This window comes from Ambystoma mexicanum, chromosome 6p, assembly GCF_040938575.1.
Source record: "Ambystoma mexicanum isolate Mex_15411 chromosome 6p, UKY_AmexF1_1, whole genome shotgun sequence".
Taxonomy (NCBI): domain Eukaryota; kingdom Metazoa; phylum Chordata; class Amphibia; order Caudata; family Ambystomatidae; genus Ambystoma; species Ambystoma mexicanum.
Window position 1 is genome coordinate 601,488,354 of NC_090935.1, and position 26,102 is coordinate 601,514,455.

Below are 26,102 nucleotides of genomic sequence, written 5' to 3' on the forward strand. Positions count from 1 at the left end.
CCTTGCTACTCGAGTTAGGTCTGCGTTTTAAACAATAAAATAAAGAAATCTAGTGTACTATGTGATAGGCTCGAGCAAGAGGATGGCTCAGGCCAATGACAAGTACTGGTGAAACATTGGTATGACCAGAAACCTTCACTTGGGCATTTTTTCCCCAGGCCAAGAATTCTGGATTATAAATCCTAGAAGGCCCAGACCTTTATAGGACAAGTGGTCAGCGGTCCTTACCCTATTGTTGAAAGACTGGGTGAGGTAAACTATTTGGTGGACCTTGGATGACCTGGTCAGGCTTCCAAAGTGCCCCATATGAATAAGCTCAAGGCATTCATCCCTAGGGTTGAAATGGGAGCCCTACTTCTGGCTTCAGATAGAGAGGAGGAATCTGAACCTCTCACTGACTTGTTCCAGGGTAGCCCTTCTAACTCCAGGCTCGACATCCTGGTACAAGCATGACAATGGCACTGGACACAGTGTGCCTAACAAAGGAAGGTGCTATAGGATGTCAGACAAAGTCAGATCCCACAAATTCAGAGGTCAACAAATAGATGAATCTAGGGGTGATATAGCCCTTGGTCCAGTCCAGTGTCTCTGGTACCAAAAGCAGGAGCCTCAAATTTGAGTTTGTGTGGATTACAGAGCTCTTAATGCTGTCACCAAGCCAGATAAAGTATTTCTTATATAGCACTATACACTCATAGGTCTCAGAGCGCTGACATAACAGCAGACATTATCCCACAGAGTGGTACTCCATTATGGACATCGGAAGGATGAAAGGCTGAGTTGACCCTGCCGGGATTCAAACCTGTCACAGCAGGCTGTTCAAAGATATCAGGGGTGAGAGCTTAGCCCACTGTGCTATCTGACCAGCGTATGCACATCCCCTTCCACAAACTGATGAGTTGGTGGACAAGCTAGGTGCCACCAAGTACCTTGGCACCTTTGACCTTCCTGCAGGGCATTGGCAAATATCCCAGACAGACAATGCCAAGGATAAGACGGCATTCTCAACATCTGAGGGTCCTTACCAGTTTGGGGTAATGCTAGTAGGCCACTTTTCAAAAGTTGATCCTGGATGAACTCTGCATGACATATCTGGACAATATATCAGTTTTCATCCCTACTTGGGAAGAACATGTTCAAAGCCTTGGGACTGTGTTGAAGGCTCTTAAGCAGGCCCACCTGACCATCTATCTCGACTCCACATTGTCACTATCTAGACAAGTAAACTCCACAGCTTCTTCATCGGCCTACACCACTATGCTTAAAACTGCCTGCAGACCATTCTCGTCTACACAAAGCTGCATCACACTGGCCAGAGCACTTATACTTTCCAAAATCGACTACTGCAATTCCCTCTATCTAGGCAACAGTAAACAAAACATCCAAAAGCTCCAAATATTGCAAAACAACGCTCTTCGAGCAGCTCTCAATACACCAGGTTTCGACCACATCTCCCAGGCCAGACAAACGGCCACATGGTTACCCATAAAGGACAGAATCACCTCCAGAACACTCATGATCACACACAAATGTCTCAACAATACCGCCCCCAAATATCTGGCCGACAAATTCACATGGAAAAACACTTCAAGGCCCACCAGAACCAAATATGCTCACTGCTTGAGCATACCCAAATTCGACTCCAAAAGGTCAGGGCGAACTAGCTTCCCTGTTTGTCAGCAAAAACATGGAACTCCCTGCCCCTGGCGCTCAGAGACGAACCTTCCTTCCTAGCGTTCCGATTCAAAGTGAAATCCTAGCTCCTCTCTCTGACCACCAATTCCTAACTTACAAACACTCTACCTATTTATCTTTGTAAATATGTAAATTGCATACCACTGTAGCTCTCGATTAGTCCGACATGTAAACTTTAGCACTCTGAGGATCCTCACTATTTATTGTATCTAGCCATTTCACCACTGTACCTTTTCTGTATTTACTCATGTATAACATGTCTGTAACACTCCCTCTAAGCCAAGCGCCTAACTACCTCAGGGTTCAGCGTGCTATACAAGCGAATCAAATCATAAAGGCTACCAAGTGCCAGATTGGTCAGGGTTCAGCGATGTACCTTGATGGAGGCAAGATTCAGCCTTTTCGCAGCAAAGTGCAGGCTGTAAAAGACTGAACAACCCCCAAACCGAGGCGACAAGATCTTTTTCTAGTCCTCACAGGGTAGTACAGGAACTTCATGGCAGACTAAGGATCAATAGCTGCCCTCCGACTGCCCTCACAACTCATAAGAAACCCAAGAATGGCACTTGGGTGAGGATTGTGAGAAGGCCTTCCAAGGCCTTAAGGATTACCTTTGTCAGGCTTTGTTCTCAGGGAACCGGATTACTAGAGAGCTTTTATTGTGCAGACAAATGCCTCCGACACTGGTATGGGTGTTGTCCTTTCACAATTAAGATGACAAAGGCAGGGGACATCCTATATATTGTATTAGTCGCAAGCTTAAGGACAGAGAGCTCAGATGGGCAACTCGGGAAAAGGAATGTTTTCAGGGTGTGGGCCCTTCGGAAGCTGAGACCCTTTTTGCTTTTGTTTTTAACCTTTCCTAACTTGTCACAGGAAAGGAACAAGTTACTTACCTGTAACTGTTGTTCTCCAGCATGGGTCTGGCATGGATTCACATGCTCATGAATATTCCCCGTCGTCAGGCTGGGAATCCTCGGTAAAGAAAAAACCAGTATCAGTTTCGTTTCTGATCTGTCTTTCGTAGTAATAACCAATCACTGGTCTCTGCGTCATACTGACCACAGCCAATGACTGCCCTCTACCTAAGCACCGCCTCTGGCAGCCATCTTCAGATTTGGAAGCACGTGAAGTGGCAGTATGACCAAGTGAAGAGCCGCAGAGGGGTAGGCGGGAGGGTTCGCATGTGAATCCATGCCAGACCCATGCTGGAGAACAACAGTTACAGGTAAGTAACTTGTTCCTTCTCCAGCATGGGGTCTGGCATGGATTCACATGCTCATGAATAAAGAATACATAGCAGTACACACATGCACAACCACGGGAGGTGGCAAAGGCTCAACATTAAGCATCACATCAACTCAACATTAAGCATCTTACCTCCTCACCAGGCTCACCTCAGGCGAACAGGTTGCGCAGCACTGCTTGGCCGACCCTGGACTCCTCCCTGGAATCCCGTCGACGCAGTAGAATTTCGTGAAGGTGTGCGTCGACCTCCACGTAGCAGCCCTGCATATGTCCAGCAGGGGCACACCAGATAGGAACGCCGTGGTAGCTGCGATCGCTCTGGTGGAATGGGCTCTCGGACGGCCAGGCAGCGGTCGGTTTGCCAACCGGTGACAGCACATGATACAGCCGGAGAGCCATCTGGAGATGGAAGCCTTCGAGAGAGCCTTCCCCTGATTGACAGGTCCAAAGTTCACAAAGAGTTGTGACGTCTTCCGAAAACCCTTCGTGCGGTCCACGTAGAACTTCAGCGCTCTAGCTACATCCAGCGAGTGCAAAGTCCTCTCAGCCGGCGACGAAGGCGACGGGAAGAACACAGGTAACACCAAGGGTTCGTTGAGATGGAAGTCCGACGGTACCTTGGGCATGAAGGAGGGGTGCGTCCTGAGCACTACCCTCGTGTCGTGGAAAGTCAAGTACGGGGCCTTGCAGGAAAGGGCCTGGATCTCTCCCACTCGTCGTGCGGAGGTGATGGCCACAAGAAAAGCTGTTTTCCACGATAGAAACTTCAACGGGGCCGAGTGCAGAGGCTCGAACGGAGGTCCCATGAGCTTGGTCAGCACCACGTTGAGCTCCCACGCCGGGGCCGGAGCCTTCACCGGCGGGAACGATCTGAACAGTCCCTTCATGAACTCTTTCACCAGACGATGAGACCACAAGGACGTCCGCCCCGTGGTTCTGGTGTATCGGGAGATCGCAGCAAGATGAATCTTGTTGGACGCGTGTGCCAGACCAGCTCTGGCCAGCGTCAGCAGGTACGGCAGTACTTGGGGAGCCGTAATCCGTAGAGGGTTAATCTTCTGTGCGTGGCACCAGACAGAGAACCTCTTCCATTTGTGTCCGTAGCATTTAAGAGTCGAGGACGCCCTGGCCTTTGCAAGAACCTCTCTGCAATCGGCCGGTATGTCGTATCCTCCAAACTCTAGCGCTGCAGGAGCCAGGCCTGCAAGTTCAGCGACTTCGGGTCGTGGTGGAGGATGGCGCCTCCTTCCCTGGAGAGTAGATCCGCGTCCGCCGGCAGCTTGATCGGCGGGGACGCTGACAAGTCCAGCAAGTCCGGGAACCATATCTGCCTCGGCCACGCAGGTGCGACGAGGATCATCCTGCACCGTGACCTCTTGAGCTGGTTGACGAGCCGGATTAGCAGAGGCAAGGGAGGGAACGCGTAGAGGAACAGGCCCTCCCAGGGGAACGAGAAAGCATCGCCCATGCTCCTCGTCTGGGGAAACCTGCTGGCGAACCTCCGGCACTTGGTGTTAGTCGCCGTCGCGAACAGGTCGATCTGGGGTGTGCCCCACCGTCGGAAGAGGCGATCCACCAGATCCTGCCGTAGTTCCCACTCGTGGCACGAGCGCAGCTCCCTGCTGAGTGAGTCGGCGATGGTGTTTTTTATCCCTGCCAGATGAAACGGCCCCAGAAAAATCCCTTGGGCGACGGCCCAATGCCACAGGTCCTGCGCCTCCTTGGACAGCGCTGGGGACCTGGTTCCGCCCTGTTTCCTGATGTAAAACATGGTGGTGGTGTTGTCGGTGAAGATCCTCACCACCTTGCCCTTGAGGGACGGAAGGAAGGACCTGAGGGCCCAAAACACTGCACGGAGCTCCAGGACGTTGATATGCAGGGACTTCTCCGTCGGGAGCCAGAGTCCCCTTGCATGCAGATTTTCGGTGTGCGCTCCCCACCCTTCCAGGGAGGCATCCGTGGTCACAGTCTCCTGGTGGGCTGGGGTCTGGAAGTCCATGCCCGCCGTCAGATGCGCGCGGGTGCCCCACCACCGTATCGCTAGTCGGAAACTCTCGTCGAGCTTGATCCTTTCCTCGAAGCTGCCCGTCGTCTGGATCCAGCGCGCATCCAGGAATTCTTGCAACGGGCGCATCCGGAGCCTGCACATGGGAATGAGGTAGATGCAGGAAGACATCATCCCGAGGAGGGACTTGATGGACCTCACTTTGGCCGCGTCGGCCACCAACATCCGTTGCACCTTGCCCAAGATGGTCCTGGTCCTCTCCTCCGACGGGGAGGCCAGAAGGGACACTGTGTCGAGCCTCGCTCCCAGAAACAGTGCGACTTGCGCGGGCACCAGGTGGGATTTGGCGTAGTTCACGGAGAATCCCAGGTCCGTGAGGAGTTGGACGGTCCTTGCCGTGTGGACCACGGCGAGCTCCCTCGTCTTGGCGCGGATGAGCCAGTCGTCCAGGTAGGGGTAGACGTGAATCCCCTCGCGGCGCAGCTGCGCCGCCACCGGTGCGAGGCACTTGGTGAATACCCTGGGTGCCGACCGTAGTCCGAAGGGAAGGGCTTTGAACTGGTAATGACGCCCCTGGACCACGAACCTGAGGAATTTTCGGTGCCCCTTTAGGATGGGAATGTGGAAGTAGGCATCCTCCAAATCCAACGACGATAGGAAGTCTCCTTCCTCCAGCTGACCCAGGACGTGCTGGAGGGTGACCATCCGGAACTTCTGCGCCTTGATGAACTTGTTCAGACGTCGCAGGTCTAGGATGGGGCGCCATCCTCCCGTCTTCTTCTTCACGAGGAAGTATCTCGAGTAGACTCCGGAGCCCCGAAGCCTCTTTGGGACGAGTTCGATGGCGCCCTTTCTGAGCATCGCCTTTACCTCCAGGAGAAGTTGAGGGACGTGAAGTTCTTTCCTGGCCACGGGGGGGACGCGCGGGCACCTTCTTTGAAACTCGAGCGCGTGGCCCCGGGCCAGGGCGTCCAGCACCCAACGGTCGGTGGAGATGGACTCCCACACGCTGACGAAGCCCGCCAGCCGGCCTCCCACCGGGGTGCTTCGGTGGGGGCCCGACCCCACGGCCGGTTCAATCCTGCTTGGACGCGGCCTTGCCGCCTTGACCTCCTTGGCGCCGACGGCGGGGTCCGCTAGACTTGCCTCGTCCTCTGTAGGCCTCTTGCGACGACGAGCGGGCCGCTTGACGGTAGGAAGCGAAACCGCCGCCGGAACCTTTGGAGGCGCCCTTGCCTCCGCCGCTCCGAAAGGGCGTCCGTCGTTGCTGCAGAACTCCAAGGGCCCGGGCCGTCTCAGTATCCGCCTTGATGGCCTGAAGGGAATCGTCCACTGTCTTCCCAAACAGGTTGTTCCCGTCGAAGGGCATGTCCAGGACTCTGGCCTGGACGTCCTGCCGGAAGTCCGTAGCTTTGAGCCATCCACGACGTCGAAGGCAAACGCCGTTGCCCAGCTGGCGGAACCCAGTGTCGGCGATGTCCGTCGCCACGGTGATGGCGTGGTCCGAGGCCACCTCACCTTCCTGCAGGATCTCCAGGGCCTCCGCCCTCTTGTCGTCCGGCAGAAAATCCAGCAGGGGAGCTATCTTGTACCAGAGCTCCCTGTCGTAGCGAGCCACGATAGCCAAGGCGTTGGCCGCTTTAATCGTCGTCGCTGCCGACGAGATGACTACGTCCCATAGCATCCAATTTCTTTCCCTCGCCGTCCGGCGGGGAAGTCGATGTGGAGGCCGCACCCCCCCCGCTTTCTTCCTGGCTGCCGCGGAGACGACGGAATCCGGGGTAGGCTGCGCCCGGAGGCATAGGGGGGCCGTGTCCGGGACCCGGTACTTTTTCTCGTACCGGTCTCTTCTAGCTGGCGTCGTGGAAGGGTTCTTGAGGAGGGAAAGGCCCTCATCCCAAATGTCGTCCAACAGAGGCACTGCGAGGACCGTCTTCCTCTTGGCCTCGCGCCGCTGATAAAGGAAGCCTTCCTTTTTCTTCTCCTCAGGGCAGAGTTGGAAAAGCTCGGAAGCCCTGGAGATCATGGAGTGGAAAGATCCGATCTCGTCGGGCGGAGAAGCCCTGGTGGGAGGCGACGACGGAATATCCTCGTCGTATGCCTCGTCGTCCGTACCCGTCGCTGCGGTGTCAGTCCCCGTATCATCCCCTCGGGTGGACCGGGAGGAGGGCTGGACGGGGCGCGACGGTTGAAAAGGAGGTGGTGGATGGATCCTTCTTTTCTTGGTAGGGGGAACACCAGAAGGTCCCAGTTCTGGATCCCCCGACGGGAGAGGTTCCTCCGTCGGTAACGGTAGCCTCGTCCTTATCTCGGAGCATAAGGACTGTATGGCCAACAAAATGGCCGCCGAGTTGTCTTGCGGCGCTGGCAGAGGGGAATCCGACGGGCGAGCAGGGGCCCCGTCGGTATCCTCGACGATGTCGTCGTCGTCACCTGCGTCGGGGTCCATTCCGACGGGCTGGCCTTCTTCCACGCCTAGGCCGTGGCTTAAGACCTCGATCAGCTCCTCTTCTGAGGTTGAGGCCGAATCTACGACGACGCCCTGCCCCACCTTCTTCCCCACGGAGGGTTTCACGGGGGTCCTATCGATGGGCACAAAAGAAGACTCCCTCCGAGGAGGCAGGGAGATTCTGGGCCCTGAGGTCGCCACCACTGGTGCAGCCTCCACAGGCTGAGCCAGGGCCGCCGCGACCGTTTCGATAGAGGGCTTGGTCGGATGGATCAAGGCCTTCACCACCTTAGGTGCGCTCACCGCCTTATCCTTGAGGGAGGGGGCACTGCCACGCTCCTCCTCTGCCTTAGAGCTCGACCGGGGCCTCTCCAGGAGCTTCGCCGGGTGCTCGGCCTTCCTCTTACTTGACCCAGAGCGTTGGCTCGTGGTTGATGGTGCCGGGGAGGGTGCGCCCTGCCTGGCGCCCGTAGAGCCTGACCGTTCGGCGCTCCCGGTGCCAGCGGACTCGCGGTGCTTGGCCTTATGTTGGGCCCCCGTCGCCGGGGCGCCCTCAAAGGTCTTAGAAGACCGCTCGGATTTCTTCTTCTTCTCGCCAGACGGGCTCTTACCCTCCAGCCAGTTGGCGAGACGTTGATGGCGGTCCTTCATGGTCCGTTCCGACATGTTGCCGCAAAACGCACAGTCCTTCTCCACGTGCGTCTTGTCCTCATGAAGGCAGTAAAGGCAGAAAGAGTGTTCGTCCTCCTTAAAGACGTTCTGCAGCTGGCATCCAGGGCAGACCCTGAACAGCTTTCCGGGCGTCGAGCTTCCCTTCTCCTGGGCCATCTCCGAGACCGGGCCTGAGAAGCTTCTGGAGTCCTCCGAAGTGTAGCTCGACGAAATCTTCACCCTTGAGGGGCACAGACGAATCCGACACGGGTCCCCGTTGATCTGATGTAGGATCGGTGGAGCTTGAGGCTCTTTTGACCGAAAGAATCGAAGTTTTTTGTGAAAAAGCGCGAAAAATAGCACTAACGCTCGAGAGCAATAGCACGAGGATCCCAACACATGAACGTGCGGTAAAAATCTGAAGATGGCTGCCAGAGGCGGTGCTTAGGTAGAGGGCAGTCATTGGCTGTGGTCAGTATGACGCAGAGACCAGTGATTGGTTATTACTACGAAAGACAGATCAGAAACGAAACTGATACTGGTTTTTTCTTTACCGAGGATTCCCAGCCTGACGACGGGGAATATTCATGAGCATGTGAATCCATGCCAGACCCCATGCTGGAGAAAGTGAAGTCTTCAGCTTCACTTCCCTGGCCTTTTGCTCATTTTGTTATGGGGAAACTGATCAATCCTTCGGACTATCCGTACTGGGAAACTAGGTTTACCTTTTGAATGTACACTTTGACAATGTCTTTGCATTGCACACATCATCTTACAATGTAGTACAATGAGAATACTTTTCTAATACCGTAGTCGCTTACACTTGCAATTTTTGGTTGCTTTTATATGTGCCAAGCTGGTGGCAGCAATTATATAGTTACAATTTGACTGTTATTTCTAGTGGGCGCCTACTGCATATGACTACTTTATGTGGCCAATGACCTAAAATGGCAACACCACAAGATTTTCGCTTCTTACTTTGCCCCTATTGTTTGACCTCCTTCCTGCCTTGCCTGGTCAGGAAATCCTATACAAGATCATGCAGTTGCCCGGAAAAGCCACTGCTTTCATGGGCTAGTGATGCCTTTGTGTGTGCTGTGGTGAACCAGAAGACTAGGTCGGACTCGGGATGACATTTCAAGGGCGTTTATTAAACTAAAAAGGAAAATGCCTGCATATCCTACAGCTAAGAGCGATTTCCATGCCTACAAAATTTAGCTAAGGTGCTTGTCAGTCAAAATAAAAAGTAGTCTTCTGTCCAAAACCCAATTGCTACCTGGCTCTACCACTGGACGACTACTGTGGAAAAACAAAAACAAACAAGCGCACTATGCTTCTGGCTCAAGCTTTGTCCGGTCAAGTTCGCCAATATCTCTTGCGATATTCTTTTCAGTTTAAAAGAAAACGTTTGAGTAAATTCACCAAATAAAAAACTCGTCCACTGCCCCTTTAAGTTCCTTAGGAAAAGTTGCAACTCTTGATATAAATCCAAAGTCTTACACTCTTTAACAGGAGGGATTCTTGTTGAATGGAAGGATACAAAGATTTTTTCTTAATGTTAACCTATAGAGCACATGGGGAGACAAATACTTTGCGTTTACTTTCCCTCAGATTCCAATTTTACCAGACAATTGCATATGTCGAGTGGAGATTGCTGGAGGTTGGATTTCCCACCCTTGGTTCCAGTGACAGTCGGCCAGGAGCTGTGAGTGCAAGGATTCTTTCGGTTGGGTCCAGGAGCAGAGTGCAAACCTTGGCGATGGAGAAATGCAGAAAGCACTGGTGCAGACCTCTTCAGTACACTTCACAGGATGGGGGAACCAAGTTCCAGTGACGGCCACCACATGCACACACGGCAGGCTTCCTTCCAGTCGTGTCTGGAGAAGACCTTCCAAAACAGGTTCCCTTGAAGCTGGGAGGCTGAAATTCAACAGGAAGGCGACTTAAACCACAAGCTGGTGACCACCGAAGTTCCGGCTGCAACCGTGAAATGGCGACTGTTCTAACGAGGTACCCTACTGGAGATCTGGTCTGTACACTGGTTGTTCCCATTTTGGTTAAACTCTTTCAACCTTCCTGGTTCGCCTCTGCTTAGAATATGCACGTCACTTGTTTCAATAGGGCTCTCCTGACCACTCTGATTCTCTAGCTTATGTGGCATCTTTGGCCCTGGTCAATGTTCAGTACTCTGGTTTCTAGGGCTCCAGTAACCAGTATTGGCTTCCTTCTCTCTTAGATCTCAACATTAAGGGGAGGGATGCTCTTATTTGCCCCTCTCCACCACCTGGTTCATTCAGTTATAGGCTTCTGTGTAAACTGATTGTGCAAATCATAAGAAGCCACAAACCTAATGGGTTCAATGTCTGATCTGTCTAGGGATCTCCAGACCCCTCTGACCCTCTACCTTGGCTGGTATCTTTGGTCCAGGCCAATGTTCATTAGTCTGGTTTCTAGAGCTCCCGTAAACAGTTGTCTTCCTTCTCCCTTTCCACTGCTCACCACCCTTTACCCAAGGCAACTCTGGTACCTTCTCTATCGTCTGTGCGACACAAATGAAAAGATAATGCCTATGGAGTTGTTTAGACTCAATAACCAAATGAAAAACAAGAGTAAAACACATTGATTTAAAAAGTTCAAAGTCCCAAAGTTTAGCAAAAGAGCTGGAGGGCTCTAAGGTGGGAGGAATTAGCATATTTTGCGAATTCTCCCTAACACAGTGCACAGAGGAAAGGGCCATGTTATTTGTGAACGGAGTACAACTACAAATGCTTGTAGACTCAGGGTTCCCATACACAATGTCCCCTGAACAATATGCCAAGAGCTATGGCAAGGATGCATCTTCCCCGATTGTCAGATATTAACCCGTATGCTTACAATCGTGTACCCAGCAAGGTGCTGGGATACGACTGGGCCAGCATTGAAATCAAGGGGCGCACCATCCAGGGAAAGCTCCATGTTGCACATAAAGGAGATACCATTTTGGGTTGGGATGAACAGGCGGCTCTCGAAATTGAGATAAGCCCTGGAAAGCCAGAGCCAGTATTGTGTGTTCGGGCGGGGAAGGGACACCAACTGTACCTCTAAGTATTGTTACGGGCGAGTACCTCATAGAAGCCTTTCCCACCATATTTTTGGAAAAGTTGGGGAGGCTTAAGGGTTTCTCGCACCAAATCGTCCTTAAGAGGTGTGCTGTATCAAAAGTTCACAAAGTGAGGAGGGTACCCATGATGGCCCGGGACGGGTTGAAGAGTGAGCTCACCAAAGTTCAGGAAGCTGGCATAATTGAGGAGATGGAGTGTTCTGGATGGTTGTCATTGGTGGTGTTGGCGCGGAAGGCTGACGGAAATATGAGGATGTGTGTAGATTTGAGGTAACTCAATGCCAATATTTGGGTTGACAGTCATCCTCTGCTGGCCTCTATAGGAAAAGCAAAATGTTTCTCTACATTTGATTGGTCTTCCGCGTACCACCAGATAGATTTGCAAGCGGAGTCACGTGCACTGACATCGTTTGTCACTCCGTTCGGAGCATATCGTATTTGCTGCATGCCTTTTGGGCTAGCATCTGCTGTTTTTCAAAGGCTTATGCAAAACCTTTTTGGCAGTGTGCCTGGTGTAGAATACTTCCAGGATGATATATTGGTATGGGGAAGGCATCGCAAGAAGCATGACAGGGTAATTGAGGTGATGCAGGTGTTGAAAGAGTGGATTGACAGTAAAATGGTCAAAGTGTCATATGGGGGCACCAAGTGTAACATATTTGGGCCACACATTAGATGAGAAAGGAATATGACCAAAGGAAGAGCTATTGAAGGCAATTAGAGGCACCTGCTCCCTCTAATAAGAAGCAGCTTAGATCTTTCTTGGGAATTACTGAATACTAGGTGAGGTTTATTCCTTGTTATGCTGAGAAAACAGTGAATATGCGAGCGTTGTTGAAGAAAGGTGTTCAATTTGAGTGGACTGAGGGTTGCCAGAAGGAGTTTGAGGATTTAAAAGGGGGACTTGGATCGCGCCCCATCCTTGGGATCATTCAGTCCCAGTAACAAAACCGTGTTAACGGTCAACGCCAGTGAGGTGGGTTTGGGTGCCGTCCTGGAACAGTGGGAGAGTGCAGTTTGTCGCCCCATAGCCTTTGCTTCTGAAGTGCTGAGGGATGCCGAAAGAAGGTATGCCGTAATAGAGAGGGAGACTTTGGCCGCTATGTGGGTGTCCAAACATTTTAGAATGCTCCTGTGGGGTGTTCCTTACATTATACGCACGGATCACAAGCCCCTCATGTATGTGCTAACAACCAAGGGGATGTCCTCTGCTTCACTTAGAATAGCCAAGTGGATGGTTGACTTGCAGGAGTTCAACTTTAGAGTGGAGCACATTCCTGGTTCCAAAGATCAGTGGCAGATTGTCTGTCACAATTACCTAGCCCGTTCAGTGAAGCGAAGGATGGCCAAGAGGTTTGGTAAGGCGGTACACAGGTAGCAAGTGTGTCCCCTGCAAAGGACAAGGATAAATGGGACTGGGAGTGTGCTGTCGATCCCGTTTTGACTAAGATCAGAGAGGGTCTTAGGGGCAGAGTGTTGGAGTTGGGTGACAAAGTTCTGGGGAAGGGCTATGGGCATGTGTGGCACGAGTAATCGGAAGGTCCTTGGGGCGTTGCAAGAGATCAGAGGTTAATACCTCAATGCAGTTTAAGATGCAGGTTGGTACATTTTGTGCACGAGGGACATTTGGGTAGGTCATTGCCGAAAAGGAGGTTAAGAGAATCATACTGGTGGCCTGGAATGGCAACATGGTGAAGGAGTGTATTGCATGTGCCGTGAGTGACAAAAGCAAGGTGCCAAGGGCAGAGCCGGTGTACCCGGTGGAGATCCCTGAGGATGTGTGGTCCAAGATGGCGGTGGGCATCATAGGACCCATGGATATTCTGGGTGGTCGTTCAAGATTCATTGTCGTGCCGGTCAATTACACCTCGCGCTGGGTGGAATCCACCGCTTTGGAGACAGTGACGGCCGGAAAGGTGATAGTTTCTTAGCAAGGTGTTTGACAGGGAGGGAGTGTTAGGCAAGATTGTATGCAGTGCCCTTGGGTGCACTACAACAAGCCTGACCTTCTGGCAATAGGAACCTAACCTTTGGTACAAGTCTGTACTGCACAGGTTGGTAGCGTGTTGAGCCGCCATGCTTATCTCAGGAGGGGTCAATGTGAGCTGTAGGGGAGTTGCACAGAAATTCAGTGACTAGTATTCAAATAAACACTTACACACAATGTTTCTTGAATAAACACTTACCAATTTATTTATCAGTCAGTTAGAATAAGCCTTCTTCGGAAGTAAAGACCCCTTTGGGATGGGCCACAGTCACAACCTACACCCTCAGGTGACTTCAATAGCTAGGTTGCTGGGGACATTAATATCTTACTGTTTGCATTTAGAATACTTTTAGAACTTGGTCAAAGGAAAAGGTTATTAGAACAAACAAGAGACCACAAATATTCTTAAGCAGGCAAATACTTTTGGATCCCCTAAGCAGAGTCCTTCAGTATAACAGGTTAAGCCAAAGTCAATGTTTATACGAGTTAAAGCACTTCTGGTAGTTAAGTAGAAAAAGTCTTTGCACAATGTTTTAGAAGTCTTTGCAGAAAAGAAGAATCAATGTAGGGCCACAAGCCGTTTAGGCTTTTTGTTCAAGAAAAGGTATAAAACTTGGATTTTGTGTGACGATTTTAAGACTAGACTAACGCAGTGTCAAACCTTTCGTTGTGTCAATTAGAGTAGATTTTCATTTTCATTCATAACCTCCTCTACACAAGAGTCACCCAGCACTTTTTGCTGGACTTAGGGATTTTTTTTTTATCTGTTTCCCCGAGTGAGCGGGAACCTTTTTCCACACACCCATTCCTTTACCCTATCTTTTGGGATACTTTGTATTTCTTTTTCTAACACTCTTTTGGAGAAATGCTACCCTCCAGGTTCCATGGCATCAGTCATTGAATTCTGCTACACACAGCACTCTCTGTGCAGTGTGAGATCAGCAGACCCATTCTTATGTGTACTGCTGAGGGGTTACACAGTATCCCCATTCTCATAGCTCCAGTAACTTTTTGGTTACAGTGGCAGGCAAACCTGAATGGCTGGTGGTGATGGCTTTATCCTACCTACTTGGGTATTTTTGTACTCACAGTCGTGGTAATGCTCAGAAGGGTCACAAATGCCCCAAAATGATGGCTGTATCCTTTTTTCGCGTGTCCCTTCCTGGCCCTTTTTCGGTCGTGCTGGGTAGGGGAGGTCCTGGTTTGACTCTCGTCTTCGGTGTGAATCCTTTGTGCAGTCTGCCAAGGTTCCAGCTTGTCAGCGAGGACAGGAAACTGAGGAGTCAGAAGCTCTGCTGTTCTTTGTCTTCTGGTGTGCCTGCCTGGAACCAGTTCCAACTGGGGGGCTGACTGTCCTGGTAGGACAGCCACCAGCCAGAGTGTGAATGGTGCATGGGTGCCGATGGCAGGGTTCCTGCATAAAAGGCATGGATCCTGAGGCTGAAGACAAGCTGACCCCTGGAAAAGAAGAATCAACATGGGAGATGAGAAGATGTCCTCCATTCACTTTCAGACAACCAGAGAAGCACTCTGAGTAACTGCTGCGGTCTAACCCCAAGCACCATGAGAACTCTGAAGTGGCTGACTCTCCACTTTAGACTGGTGGGACCCACCTGTCTTGACATGACCTGCATTTTGAGCCATCCCACGACAAGTTGCAACCTTCTTAGGCGGCAAACCGCCAATACCCTGGGACCAGCGATCATCATGCAGTGCATCGTCTTCTGAAGATCGAATCCTCCCAAAACTTTGGTCGATTCCTTCAGGACCTCCAAAGGCAAGATTTGATTCCCCTCCTTGAAGCCCCCTCACCAGAGTGCTTGACCGAGAAAGCAAGGCCAACTGATCGGTCGACAACAGTTCATCTGATATCCTGAAACGGGTACCAAAAACACAGAGCCACGAGAAGATATGAAGAATCCCTTGCTGGAAGCCTCTTCCCTAGACTGCTACTGCAAGATCCACTCCAGAGTGCCTTCTTTCGTCTGCCTGACCAAGAACCCGGTGACCGGGTCTGCTGGTGCATCGTGGAGGAAGTGTGCTGCAACTTCTTCACTCCCAAGATACTGTGAGACTCTTGCAGAACTTACCTAGAGCTGAATTGTCGCTCCTGTGTTGCTGGAGTGCTCTTTTGCATGTTTGGGCATTCGCCCATACACATTTGCCCGGACCAAACAACCTGTGTGCCTACAGGGAGTCTTCTCCAAAGTCCCTGACCCTTTTTACCAAAAAAAGAGTTGATTTATTTGCTACAGAAGACTACCTCGGGAATATTCGAACTTTCTACAGCTGTGCCTTACCTGTTTTGTACTCCAAACTGACTGACACTCATAACTAGTTAGGGATGGACTTCTACGGCGATAGGCCTCTGAAATTATTGCCAAGTATTTACTTACTTTGTGTTGGTTGTTTCATTTATCTTACCTGAAACAGTTATTACAAAAATATTTCACTTACCTTTTTGCACACTACCATTCTAAAAAGTATTACAAAGTGGTTTACTTACTGTGAATATTGCATTGGTTTTCCTAAAGTTGCTTATTGTTTGTTTATGCTTACCTTTACCTTAGTGTATATGTTAAATATACCATTAGTTGTAAATAACATTTAGTGTGTCAGTGTTTATTTGGTCTATGTTTATACTCTTAAGTTCTTTCTACTGCCTACAACCCTGATGTGCCTCCTAAAATGAGCCTGACTGCTCAGCCATTGCTACCAACATACTTGTGTGGTTCAGGCCTATACTAAGGGTTGGAGCTCTGTAGCCTAAGTGTGAGTCTTCTCAAGTCCTACCTAAGGTGGACTTTTGTAAAACTCCCCAACAGTACCTAAACACTTGAATCAACAGCTCTAATTAACTGGCCATGGTTCAACATATTCAAGCACGGTTTTGCCTCATCATAGAACATCTGGTCTAGGCACGTTATGTTTGCCATCTTCTAGATTGCTAAAATCTGTACACTTGGGAAATACCTTCAAAATTGGAAATAATACAAGGGAAATGTTTTCACCTATGAGCTCTTCAGTAGTAAAACCTATTTCTGATTGCTGAACAAACCTCAGACTGAACTAAAGTATTACCTTGTCATTATTTGATGTTGTGGCACCAGGCTCCCGTCTTTTACTTTTTATCTTTTTATCTTTATTCAGCTGAGATGTTGATATCTGGAAAGCCCGCAGGTCAATGCGAGAGTGAAACTTATAACATCCATTCTCTGCATCGTAGTAATAATAGATTCCAGTGTGTGCATCATAATAAAGCTGATTTTCCTAGCAAAAAAAGAAAACAATTTATTAACATTTTAGATTCACTGAAGAGCATAAAAATCATGAGACTTTCTATTTTAAGCCAGGACAGTGAAAATATCACTAAATCTCCAACAGATGCTAAAGGTTGGGTGAATCGATTGGTGCTCCTAGAACTTGTACAAGGGATCTCTCCTGCACTGGCATACTACTGCATTGAGAAGATTTCATTTAATAATTAAAATAGGTAACTTGTGCAAGTCGAAACAAAATGTACTCTTGGTAATCTCTGAGATGACTGGAACTGGACTTTGAAACTTCCAAATAAGCATGCTGCAGAGAGGAAATCCCTGGCTCCACCCTTCTGGATTTGACCTTTTGGTGCACTAACCTCCATTCAAGTGATTTTTTTTTTTTCAATACAACATTTTATTGGCATTTTAACATACAACAGTACATCAGACAATTCATAAGGCTCTTGTTACAACACATCATATGCTTGTTTTAGTATAGTAGTTTGGTGGTCGGGTGGGTGGGCTCTGGGTTATACTTCCATTCAGTCCGTGATGAGGTGAGGTGGGAAGGGTGTTTTATTGCTGTGGTGTTTCGTGGGCTCTTAGTTATCCTAGCCAGCGGGTAAGTGGGGGTCTGCGGGAGAGGGTTGGGAATGGTTCTGCGAAGTCCATGAATGGGGCCCAGGTGTTCTGAAGATTGCTCGGGTTCCCTGCTGGTAGGGCTGTAATCTTCTCTGCGACTACTCTGTCCCAGCATTTTGCCCACTATAGCGGGATTGATGGTCCTGTAGCGTTCCTCCAGAGTCGGGAGATGTGTGCACAGGCGAGCCAAGTGTGCAGTAAGGGGAGTTCGCCGTTGCATGCCCCCCCAACAGTACTATCCCTGGATCCCAGGGGATGGTGAGGCCTGTGATTGCTTTCATATAGTTCAGGACTTCTCTCCAGTATGCCGCTGCTTGTAGGCATGTCGATAACATGTGAAACAGGGTTCCCTCAGTTTTGCACCCCCTCCAGCAACCCGGTGGCATGTTCGGGTTGGCTTTGTGCAGTTGCGCAGGTGATGTAGTATCTATAGCAGATCTTATATCCACATTCTCTGTTGGTAATGCATTGCAAGCTTTTGTGGTTCCTCGTCCATATCTTGCTCCAGGTGCTCTCATCTATGGGTAGCTCCAAGTCTCTTTCCCAATTGGCCATATATTTTTCTTTGGTTGCAGCGTCGTGCTTGTCCAGGAGACGGTATAGTGCAGAGATCCTCCCTTTAGGTGAGGCTGTTGTCAGCATGCGTTCTAGCGTTGTTAGATCTCTAGAGCCCTTCTCCCTGATGGTTCTTTGTGATAGCCAGTGTCGTATCTGGGAATATCTGAATCTTTCGGCTTCTGGGACCTTAAATTTGGCTTTGCACTCCTCGAACGTAAGTGGATTGTCTCCCACTAGGAAGTCTGAAATTGTCCGCAGGCCCCCGGTTTGCCATGCAGCGTGGCTCAGAGGCTGGAGGCCTAGAGAGAAGTCTGGGTTACCCCAGATAGCGGTTAGTGGGCCTATGACTCCTGTGGATCCCCATTTTCGTGCTGCTGCTTTCCAGTTCGCTATTGTGCTATGTGTCGCTTTCAGGGGCCCTGCGTTTGGCTGGTTTCTTGGCAACCGCATGTGTGGGAGGTCTGGTAGGGGAGCTTTGCACCATGCTATTTGTGCCCAGTAAGGGGTGTCCGTAGTTTGTGACCATGTGAATGCTGGGGCTAATTGAGTGGCTTGTTTGTATCTGGAGACCTCTGGGACTACCAGCCCACCTACTTTGCAGCCTCTGGTCATTATGCGTGTCGCTATTCGAGCTCTCTTCCCCCCCCATATGAATTTCATTACCGCTTGTTGTAGCCCTTTGAGCTCACTTTTTGGGACATGGGTCGGCAGTGCCATGCAATGGTAGAGTAGTCTTGGGACCATGTTCATTTTTGTTGCAGCTACTCTACCCATCCATGATATTTCTTGCTTGGTCCAGTGTGTTAGGTCCTTTTCCAGTTCTTTAAATAGTTGTCGGAAGTTGCTCTGATATATCTGGGTGTGGTGTTTGGGGATGCGTACTCCCAGGTAGTGGATCGTGTTTTCGGCCCATGGAATGGAAAATTTGGGAGAGAGTTCTTCCTTCCGTTTCTTTGCGATATTAATTGTTAGTGCAGCCGATTTATCATAATTCACTCTGAATCCTGATGCCATAACCCTTCAATCTCTTCACGTATGGGGTCGAGGGAGGTGATCGGGCAAGTGATTGTTAGGCGTATAATGCCACTTTGTATTCCCTGTCTCCCACAGAGATGCCATGTATGTCTGGGTTTTGTCTGATTCGTCCGGCGAAGGCCTCCATGGACAGTGCGAACACCAGGGGGGAGAGCGAGCATCCCTGCCGAGTTCCCCGGTTGATGGGTATGTTTTCGGACCTATGGCCATTTATTCGCAGCTGGGTTGTTGGTGATTGAAAGTTCGCCATTATCCAGGTTGTGAACTTGTGTCCGAATCCCATGTGCTCAAGGGTGTTCTTGATGTACGCCCAGTCCACTAGGTTGAATGCTTCGTGTGTGTCTAGGGATATGACCAGGTGTTGTTCTTTCTGCCGATTGGCACTCTATTAGGCCTACTGTTCTCTTGATGTTGTCGAACGTGCTCCTCCCGGGGATGAATCCGGTCTGGTCCCTGCCTATCAGGTCTGGGAGCACTCTCCCTAGTCTAGTGGCCAGGACTTTGGAATAGCTCTTCCCATCTAGGTTGATGAGTGTTATCAGTCTGTATGCCTACTTGCTTTGGGTCTTTCCCCAGCTTGTGGACCAATATCGTAAGCGATTCTCCCATTGTCTTGGTGACCTTTCCGTGATTCTAAGAATGAGTTGAACACTTGGGAGAGTTGCGGTGCCAGAACCTGCAAGAATGATTTATAAAATGTTGCTGTTAGCCCGTGTCCGTTAGCCTGTCCGGGTCTGGAGCGGTGTTCTTCAGGGATTTAATGGTTTCTCCGATTTCTTCAGATGTTATCGGGGCTTCGAGGGATTAGAATTGCTGTTTGTTGTTGGGTGCTATGAATGACTGTAGGCATTGCTTGCCCTGGCGTTGGGTTTCGGGGCTGGTGGATGGGCCTGTCATTGTTTTGTGGTGGGCTGTGAGGGCGTTCATTTTACCTTGGTCCGAGTATCGGGTGATCCAGTCTTCCCCAGTGATGCATATTATATTTTTCTTTTTGTTTATCCGCTGCAGTTTGTGGGCGAGTATTCGGTTGGCCTTGTTGCTTTTACTATAGTAAAACTGCTTAGTATATTTGGCCGATCGATCTGCCCAGTGCATTTCGATCGCGGTCCTTGCTTTTTTCAGCTCTCTTTCTAGCTTTCTGAAATGATGGATTTTAAGTCGTTTATCTCTGATACTTTGTGTTCCAGTGCTGTTGTCTGAATCCTAGCGATTCGGTGGTACTCTGCCGTTACACTGATTATGTAGTCCCTACTTCTGTTCGCCAGCCGCCACAAGTCTATGGTTTCTGTTTCTCGCATTTGTTTTGTGGGGGCTAGGGCTCAGGTGTAGTTCAGGTTGGATGGTGGGAGGGTTTTGTCCATTGCGGGATCTGGGACCATGTTGAAATCCCCTCCTATGATCAGGTGACCCGTGGTGAATGCCGCTAGCTTTGGGATTAGGTTCTGTAGGAAATTGGCTTGGTCTGTGTTCGGACAGTATAGCCCCACTATGGTGACCGCTTGTTCCATTAAGTATCCCTTCACCATGTGGAACCTGCCTGCTGGGTCTCTTTTTACTGTGAGGTCTCGAAACGTGAAGTTCTTGCTCAGTAAGATTACTACCCCCCGTTTCTTTTCTTTTCTTTTCCCCCCCCGAGGGGGCAAAGAGAGCCTGTGTGAATCGTCGGAACCTGAGGCGGTGTTGATCTGCTGCTAGTAGATGGGTTTCTTGCAGTATTACGATATCTTTGTCTAGATTGTTCAGCCTGCACTCTAGTGACTTGCGTTTCCTCTGAGAGTTAAGGCCACCTACGTTCCACGTAAGGAAGCGCATGTTTCTATCTTCCATCTGGACTAATGTGTTCATGCTGTGGCGCCCCTAAGGGCTTGTCCATTCTGCCCTCCGGGGCCCGTGAGTGAATGTCCTATCTTGGTGAGTTTTTATGTGATGTGTCTGTGTATGTCTGAGGTATATTGTCTATTTCCCTCAGAGGGCAACGTGCCCCAACTCCCCCCCCCCCCCCATCTCCCCTTTCTTCCTCCTCTCCCAGTTCCTTGGACCAAGACCAGCCTCGTCCAACAGGGAAGGCTGGCTGGACCAGAACGTCGGGCAATTTGTGGCCAAATGGGCCCGAGTGCTGCTGATGTATCGGTTGGGGAGCGCAGAGTCGGTTAGTGTGGGATTGGGCTCCCGTATTGTGTTTTGGAGTGAGTTGGAACGGGGTCTATGTGTTTGCGGCAGAGCTCTGGGTTGTTGGTGCTTTTCCGCTCGTTTCCTAGTTCTCCCTCGCCGTGGTCCCCCAATGATGTTGTGGTGGTACCTTTTGTGGGTAGGGTATTGTGGTGCAGGGCTGGAATTTGGTTGTGGCCCTCTTGTGTGTCTCAGTTCGGTTCCTTGGTCTTCCATGGGCCTCAGTCTGCTCTTTCTGGTGACTCTGGACCAAGCTCCTTCAGTCTGGGTTTTTAATTTATCTTGGCTGTGTCACAGATTCTGAGGCTTTGCTTTCTGGTTCTTTCCACATGAATTTTTCCACTTCTTTGAGGGTGCAGATATATTTCCTGGCCCCCTACCATGTAAAATTCAGAGCTGTTGGGAAGTTCCATCTGTACTGCACCTTATGTTCAATCAGCCAGCCTGTAAGATTACAGAGTGCTTTCCTTTTCTGTAGGTTCACTGCAGACAGGTCTTGGTACAGTGAGATGTTTGCTCCCCTGAAGAGGATTTGCTTGGTTGCCCTGGTCTCCCTCCTGATCTCTTCTTTTATCTTGAAGAAATGGATTTGTGCTAGGACATCTGGCGGGAATTGTGAGGGTTGCCGTTGGATTGTGCGGTGGACCCGATCGATCTCCAGGGTGGAGCTGTCTGGGAGAGTAAAGATGAATCTGAACAGTTCTCTGGTGAAGTTCTCCAGTTCAGCGTCCCTGATCGTTGTGGGGATTCCCCATAGGTGGATATTGTTCCTCTGGGATGATTTTCCGTGTCTTCTTGCTCGAGTTCCAGTAGGTCATATTTCACTTCTAGGGCTGCTATTCTGTCTAGATTCCTTTCCAGGTCAAAGGTGTCGTCGCATATGGTATTTTCTAGGTCTCCCGTGCATTGCTCAACCTCCGCTACCCATTTATCTAGTGCAGTGATTTTCTTTGTGACCTCTTCGGTTCCTTTTTGTATTTCCTTGGTTATTGCTGATAGTAGGTCTTTTAGGTTGGATTTAGTTGCGGATTGGGTTGCTTCTGAGCCCATGGAGGGGCTGGTCGGCTCTGAGGTGAAGTCTAATGTATGGTCTGCCTTCTTTGGCTTTTCCGCTGCTGAGGCACCCATCAAGGCAGCAATATCCGTTTGCTTTGTTGTTTTGTTGCTTTTTGCCATGGTGGCGTTTTGGGTCTGGGGACGCTCACTGGGTATATGTGGGTTCAGTTGTCGTAAGCCAGCTGATTTTGGCTTTTTATGGAACCCCTTGTTCAATGTTCGGGTGATGCTTTCTCCCCCAGCTGTGTCTCCGGGTCCTGGTGAGCGCAGTTGCAGCGCTAGTTCTCCTGCCGATTGCGAGTTTGGCAGACCGGTAGGTAATTGGGCAAGTAATGTGAGCAGAGGAGGGGGTGGGGCAGGATAACCACGAGTATCAATGTTTTGGGAGATCCATGAGTTCTGCTTTCCTAGTGTGGTGGTGGTTTCTCCCCCCCCCTTTGTGGAGAGTTGCGTGGTAGTCTCTTGAGTGACTCCCTTGGTGGGTGTTTGCATGGTCTGGTTGGGAGCTTGTGAATCAGCACCTGTGTTTCGCCTTGTTGCCGTTCTACTTGTGCGGTGCTCTCTCCGGGGGGGGTTGTGGCGTAGTTGTGGTGTGGCTTCCTCTGGCGGTGACTTATTCAGGTGCTTTCCTGGTGGGGGGACCCCTCCTGCCCCCATGCGTGAGATGCTGCTCCGTGTGGCCTGGTCAGGGTGTGAGCCGACTTAGACCCAGAGTTGTGGGTTTGCAGGCTGCTGGGCTAAGGTGGGGTCCCTCTGGGTCCGCCGCAGTGCCGGCACTGCCGGGACCTCTAGTTGTGGGGATCCCAATGGGGGCAGGGGGTAATGACTCACCGCTGCTCCGTGTGGTGGGTTCCCAGTTCGGTTCCTCACGTCGCTGCTCACCGGGGGTCGGACGGCTCGACTGCTATAATGGTGTTGCAGCGGCTCACGATTTCCCTATAATTCGCGCCCGGAAGATCCGGGGGCAGGCAGCTAAGCTTCTCCCCGGGTGCTGCTGGCGCTGGCTTTGGGTCCTGCGTCCGAGACCAGGCGCTGGCGTTGCGGCTCGGCTGCTGTTGCGTTATTGCAGCTGCTTGCGCTTTCCTTCTCATTCACGCCCGGATGGCCCGCTGGGCAGGCAGCTCGACTTCGCCCCGGGAGCTGCTGGCATTGGCTTTGGGTCCCTCGTCCAAGGCTGGGCACTGGCGTTGTGCTATTGTTTGCCCAAGTGTGTTAGTTCATGGGCATGTTGGTCGCACTCGCTCAGTCGGTGCTGCGCTCCCCGGCGGCAGAATCTCATGCGAATTTCACTGTGGCACCGCTTCTGCTCCTCCGAATGTCTTGGTCCGTTCCGGGCTCCGGCTGATTGTGGCCACCATTTTTGTTCCTGCGAATGTACGCGGGTGCTGCCTCAATTCGGTTATATCTTGAAGATGGGGGTCTTGCGCTGCAATCTGCGTGGAGCACCGGATCAGGGACCACTTTAGCTCTGCATATGACTTATTTGGTATCAAAACGGAGGAGGATTTGTGGCGTAAATCTGCCCGAGCGGTCGGTTCAGCCAGGAGCTTTTATGGAGCCATGTTGTCGCCAAGCCACGCCCCCCCCCCCATCCCCAAGTCATTTTATTTTAAAGAAAATTGGAGTGTGGTGATATGTTTTTTGGTATATCCTATGAACAGTGAATAAGCTCCAGATGTAGTTCAGATCCTGCCACCCTCCCGTTGTACAGCACACACTTCAAATCTCTCTGCACCAACCGTATGATTCTGATTACCCAGGCCAAAGTTGTTTACTACTCCACAATAATCCCAGCAGCCTCTAACAGGAGTAAAGCCCTCTAAAGTATTAAAGCTTTGTAACAAACCCTCATCTGACAAAGAGGTGTCAGCAACTCAGGAGAAATGCGATGAAATCAACAACTATTTTATTGAAAAATTAGAGAAAATCTGACAATCATATTGGCCCCTCTGCACCCCAGAGTGCACACTGCCCAGAGTACCGAAAATCTCTCCTCCATCTCCATCAGACCTCCTCAAAACTATCGCCTCCCTCAAACCTAAATCTTATTCAGACAAAATCCTCCCAGCCTCCATCACTAAACAACTGATGGGCCCAGCGTTCAACGCACTGCTCAGTAGCATTAATGCCTCTTTCACAGAAGGTTAATTCCCAGACACCCTTAAGACTGGTCTCATACAATCCGTTTTGAAATAAAACGACCATAGATCCAGACTACCTGCTCAATTGCTTGTCCATTAAAAACCTCCTGTTTATTGGGAACATTTGGAAAAAGTAGTCCATACACAACAACTTGGTAGAATAAAAAAACTACACCTCCCAAATGACTATCAGTCAGAGTTCCATCCCAAGGGTACCATCTAAAAAGGCACCATCCAGGTGGTGGAAATCAAGAATGAGTGCGACACATGCCTCCTTGACCTCTCGGCTGAATTCAACACAATCGACAATCCTCTCCCTCCTCGTCGACAGGATAGGATTCTCTGGTACTGATATGAATTGGTGTACTACTTCCTTCTTCAGAAAACACCAGACCATCCAGAAGAACCAGTTGTGTTCCAACCTACTGCCAGTCTTCTGAACAGTCCCCATAGGCTCAAAATCCTCCCCAATCCTTTTAAACCTTTGCATGTAGCATATGGGAACACTCCTTAAAGATCCCAATATACAGCCATCCACCAATATGCAGATGATACTCAGTTGTACATTAAGAGTAAAAACGCCCACAGGACATCAACATATAGCCTACCTGAAACTTAACCCATCAAAGACTGAATTCATACTAATTTCCCCCGCCCCCCTCCACCCCGATCCCCTGCTAACCAACTTGTTCATCAATGGCTCAATGATCTGCGCCTAGAAGAATTTGATCCTCAGGTCTCGACAGCAGCCTATCCATCCAGAAAACACCTAGTCAAGAAGGCCCAAACAACTTAGCTCTAAATCTCCACCGTTTGCAAAATCAAACCCTTCATCCCTCCGCAGGACTATGACTGTACGGCAGAAGCTTGTGATCTTGCACATTGATGGGGGAAATGCCCCCTCCTGTTAAGGATACCAACCGCTCACTTGGCTCCCCTAAAGAAAGTCCACTGTGCCACAGCAAGTCTTATTACGGGGATGTGAAAATTCAACTCAATCGCTGCCATCCTCTGTGTACTGCATTGGCTTCCTATCCGGCCAGCATGCTATTCAAGACTGCTTGTACAACGTAGAAGTATGTAGCAGATGTTTTCATTTGTGAAGTAGCTCACATTCAAGGAAATGTTAAAGTGAGAATCAAAAAAGACTCCTAGTGAAATGACAAAAGATGGCTGTTGCTCATTGTTGAGATGGATTTCTAGAATCTGGCCTGGTGGACAGATTTTAGGAGGGCACCCTAGTTAAAGTGAACAATGGAATTCTGAGAGGTTAGCCAGAACCCAATCAAGGTAGCAATGCAGAACAGTCAAGGCTATTCTCAGGGGAGAGAGTGGGAGAAGCGTCCACACAGTGAAGCACACAATAATTCAATTTAGACAGGTTAAGTACACAAATACTATATTTGACTCCCAAAACACACACTAGCAAATGAAACAAGTAGGTGGTAGTTAATTATAAATATATATACAGTAACCACAGGTTCTTATGAATGTATTCAATAACTTAATTTAAAAAAGTTAAGTGATGCAGTAATATGGAACCAAGTCACAAGAATTATGCAATAACTTCAGAAGTCCAATTCCTATGTGCCCCAAAGTCACAATGTTTCTACCAACAAAGTGTCTGATGCAAGTAAAGTTCTTGTGTTGGTGAATGTGTCAAAGTCTGAATTGAGAAAGTGTTCCCAAAAACATTTGAGTGTGCCCTAATAGTGTCACTGTGTTAAAGTTGAATTTAGAAAGTGTGCCTAATCGCGTCACCGTGTTAAAATCTATTTTTAGAAAGTGTGCCCAATAACATTGAGCAAGGTATATCATTGAGTGTGCCCTGACTATTTCACTGTGTCGAGTTTCACATTTAGATTGTGCACCCAAATAACATGGAGTGTACCCCAACTATTTTCACTGTGTTCTCACTTCTAGATAGTGCGCCCAAATATCATTGAGTGAGCCCCAATTACTTCACTGTGTTGAGTCTCACATCAAGATAGTGTGCCATGACTCCACCCGTCTTATCTAGATCCAATCTCAGAGCCTCACTCTGGTGCACCTCGCACCTCACTCCCCTTGAATCCACCCACCCCCTCCCCAAACTACCCCACTCCC

General features: G+C 49.9%; 1 protein-coding gene across 1 annotated transcript in view; it reads right to left on the reverse strand.

Moving 5' to 3' along the window:
- Nucleotides 1-26,102, reverse strand: part of AGGF1 (angiogenic factor with G-patch and FHA domains 1) — a 905,326-nt gene that overhangs the window by 646,818 nt on the left and 232,406 nt on the right. Inside the window, exon 5 of the mRNA XM_069627444.1 lies at nucleotides 16,217-16,405. Within this exon, the coding sequence (XP_069483545.1) occupies nucleotides 16,217-16,405 (189 nt within the window). The remainder of the gene's footprint in view (nucleotides 1-16,216; nucleotides 16,406-26,102) is intronic.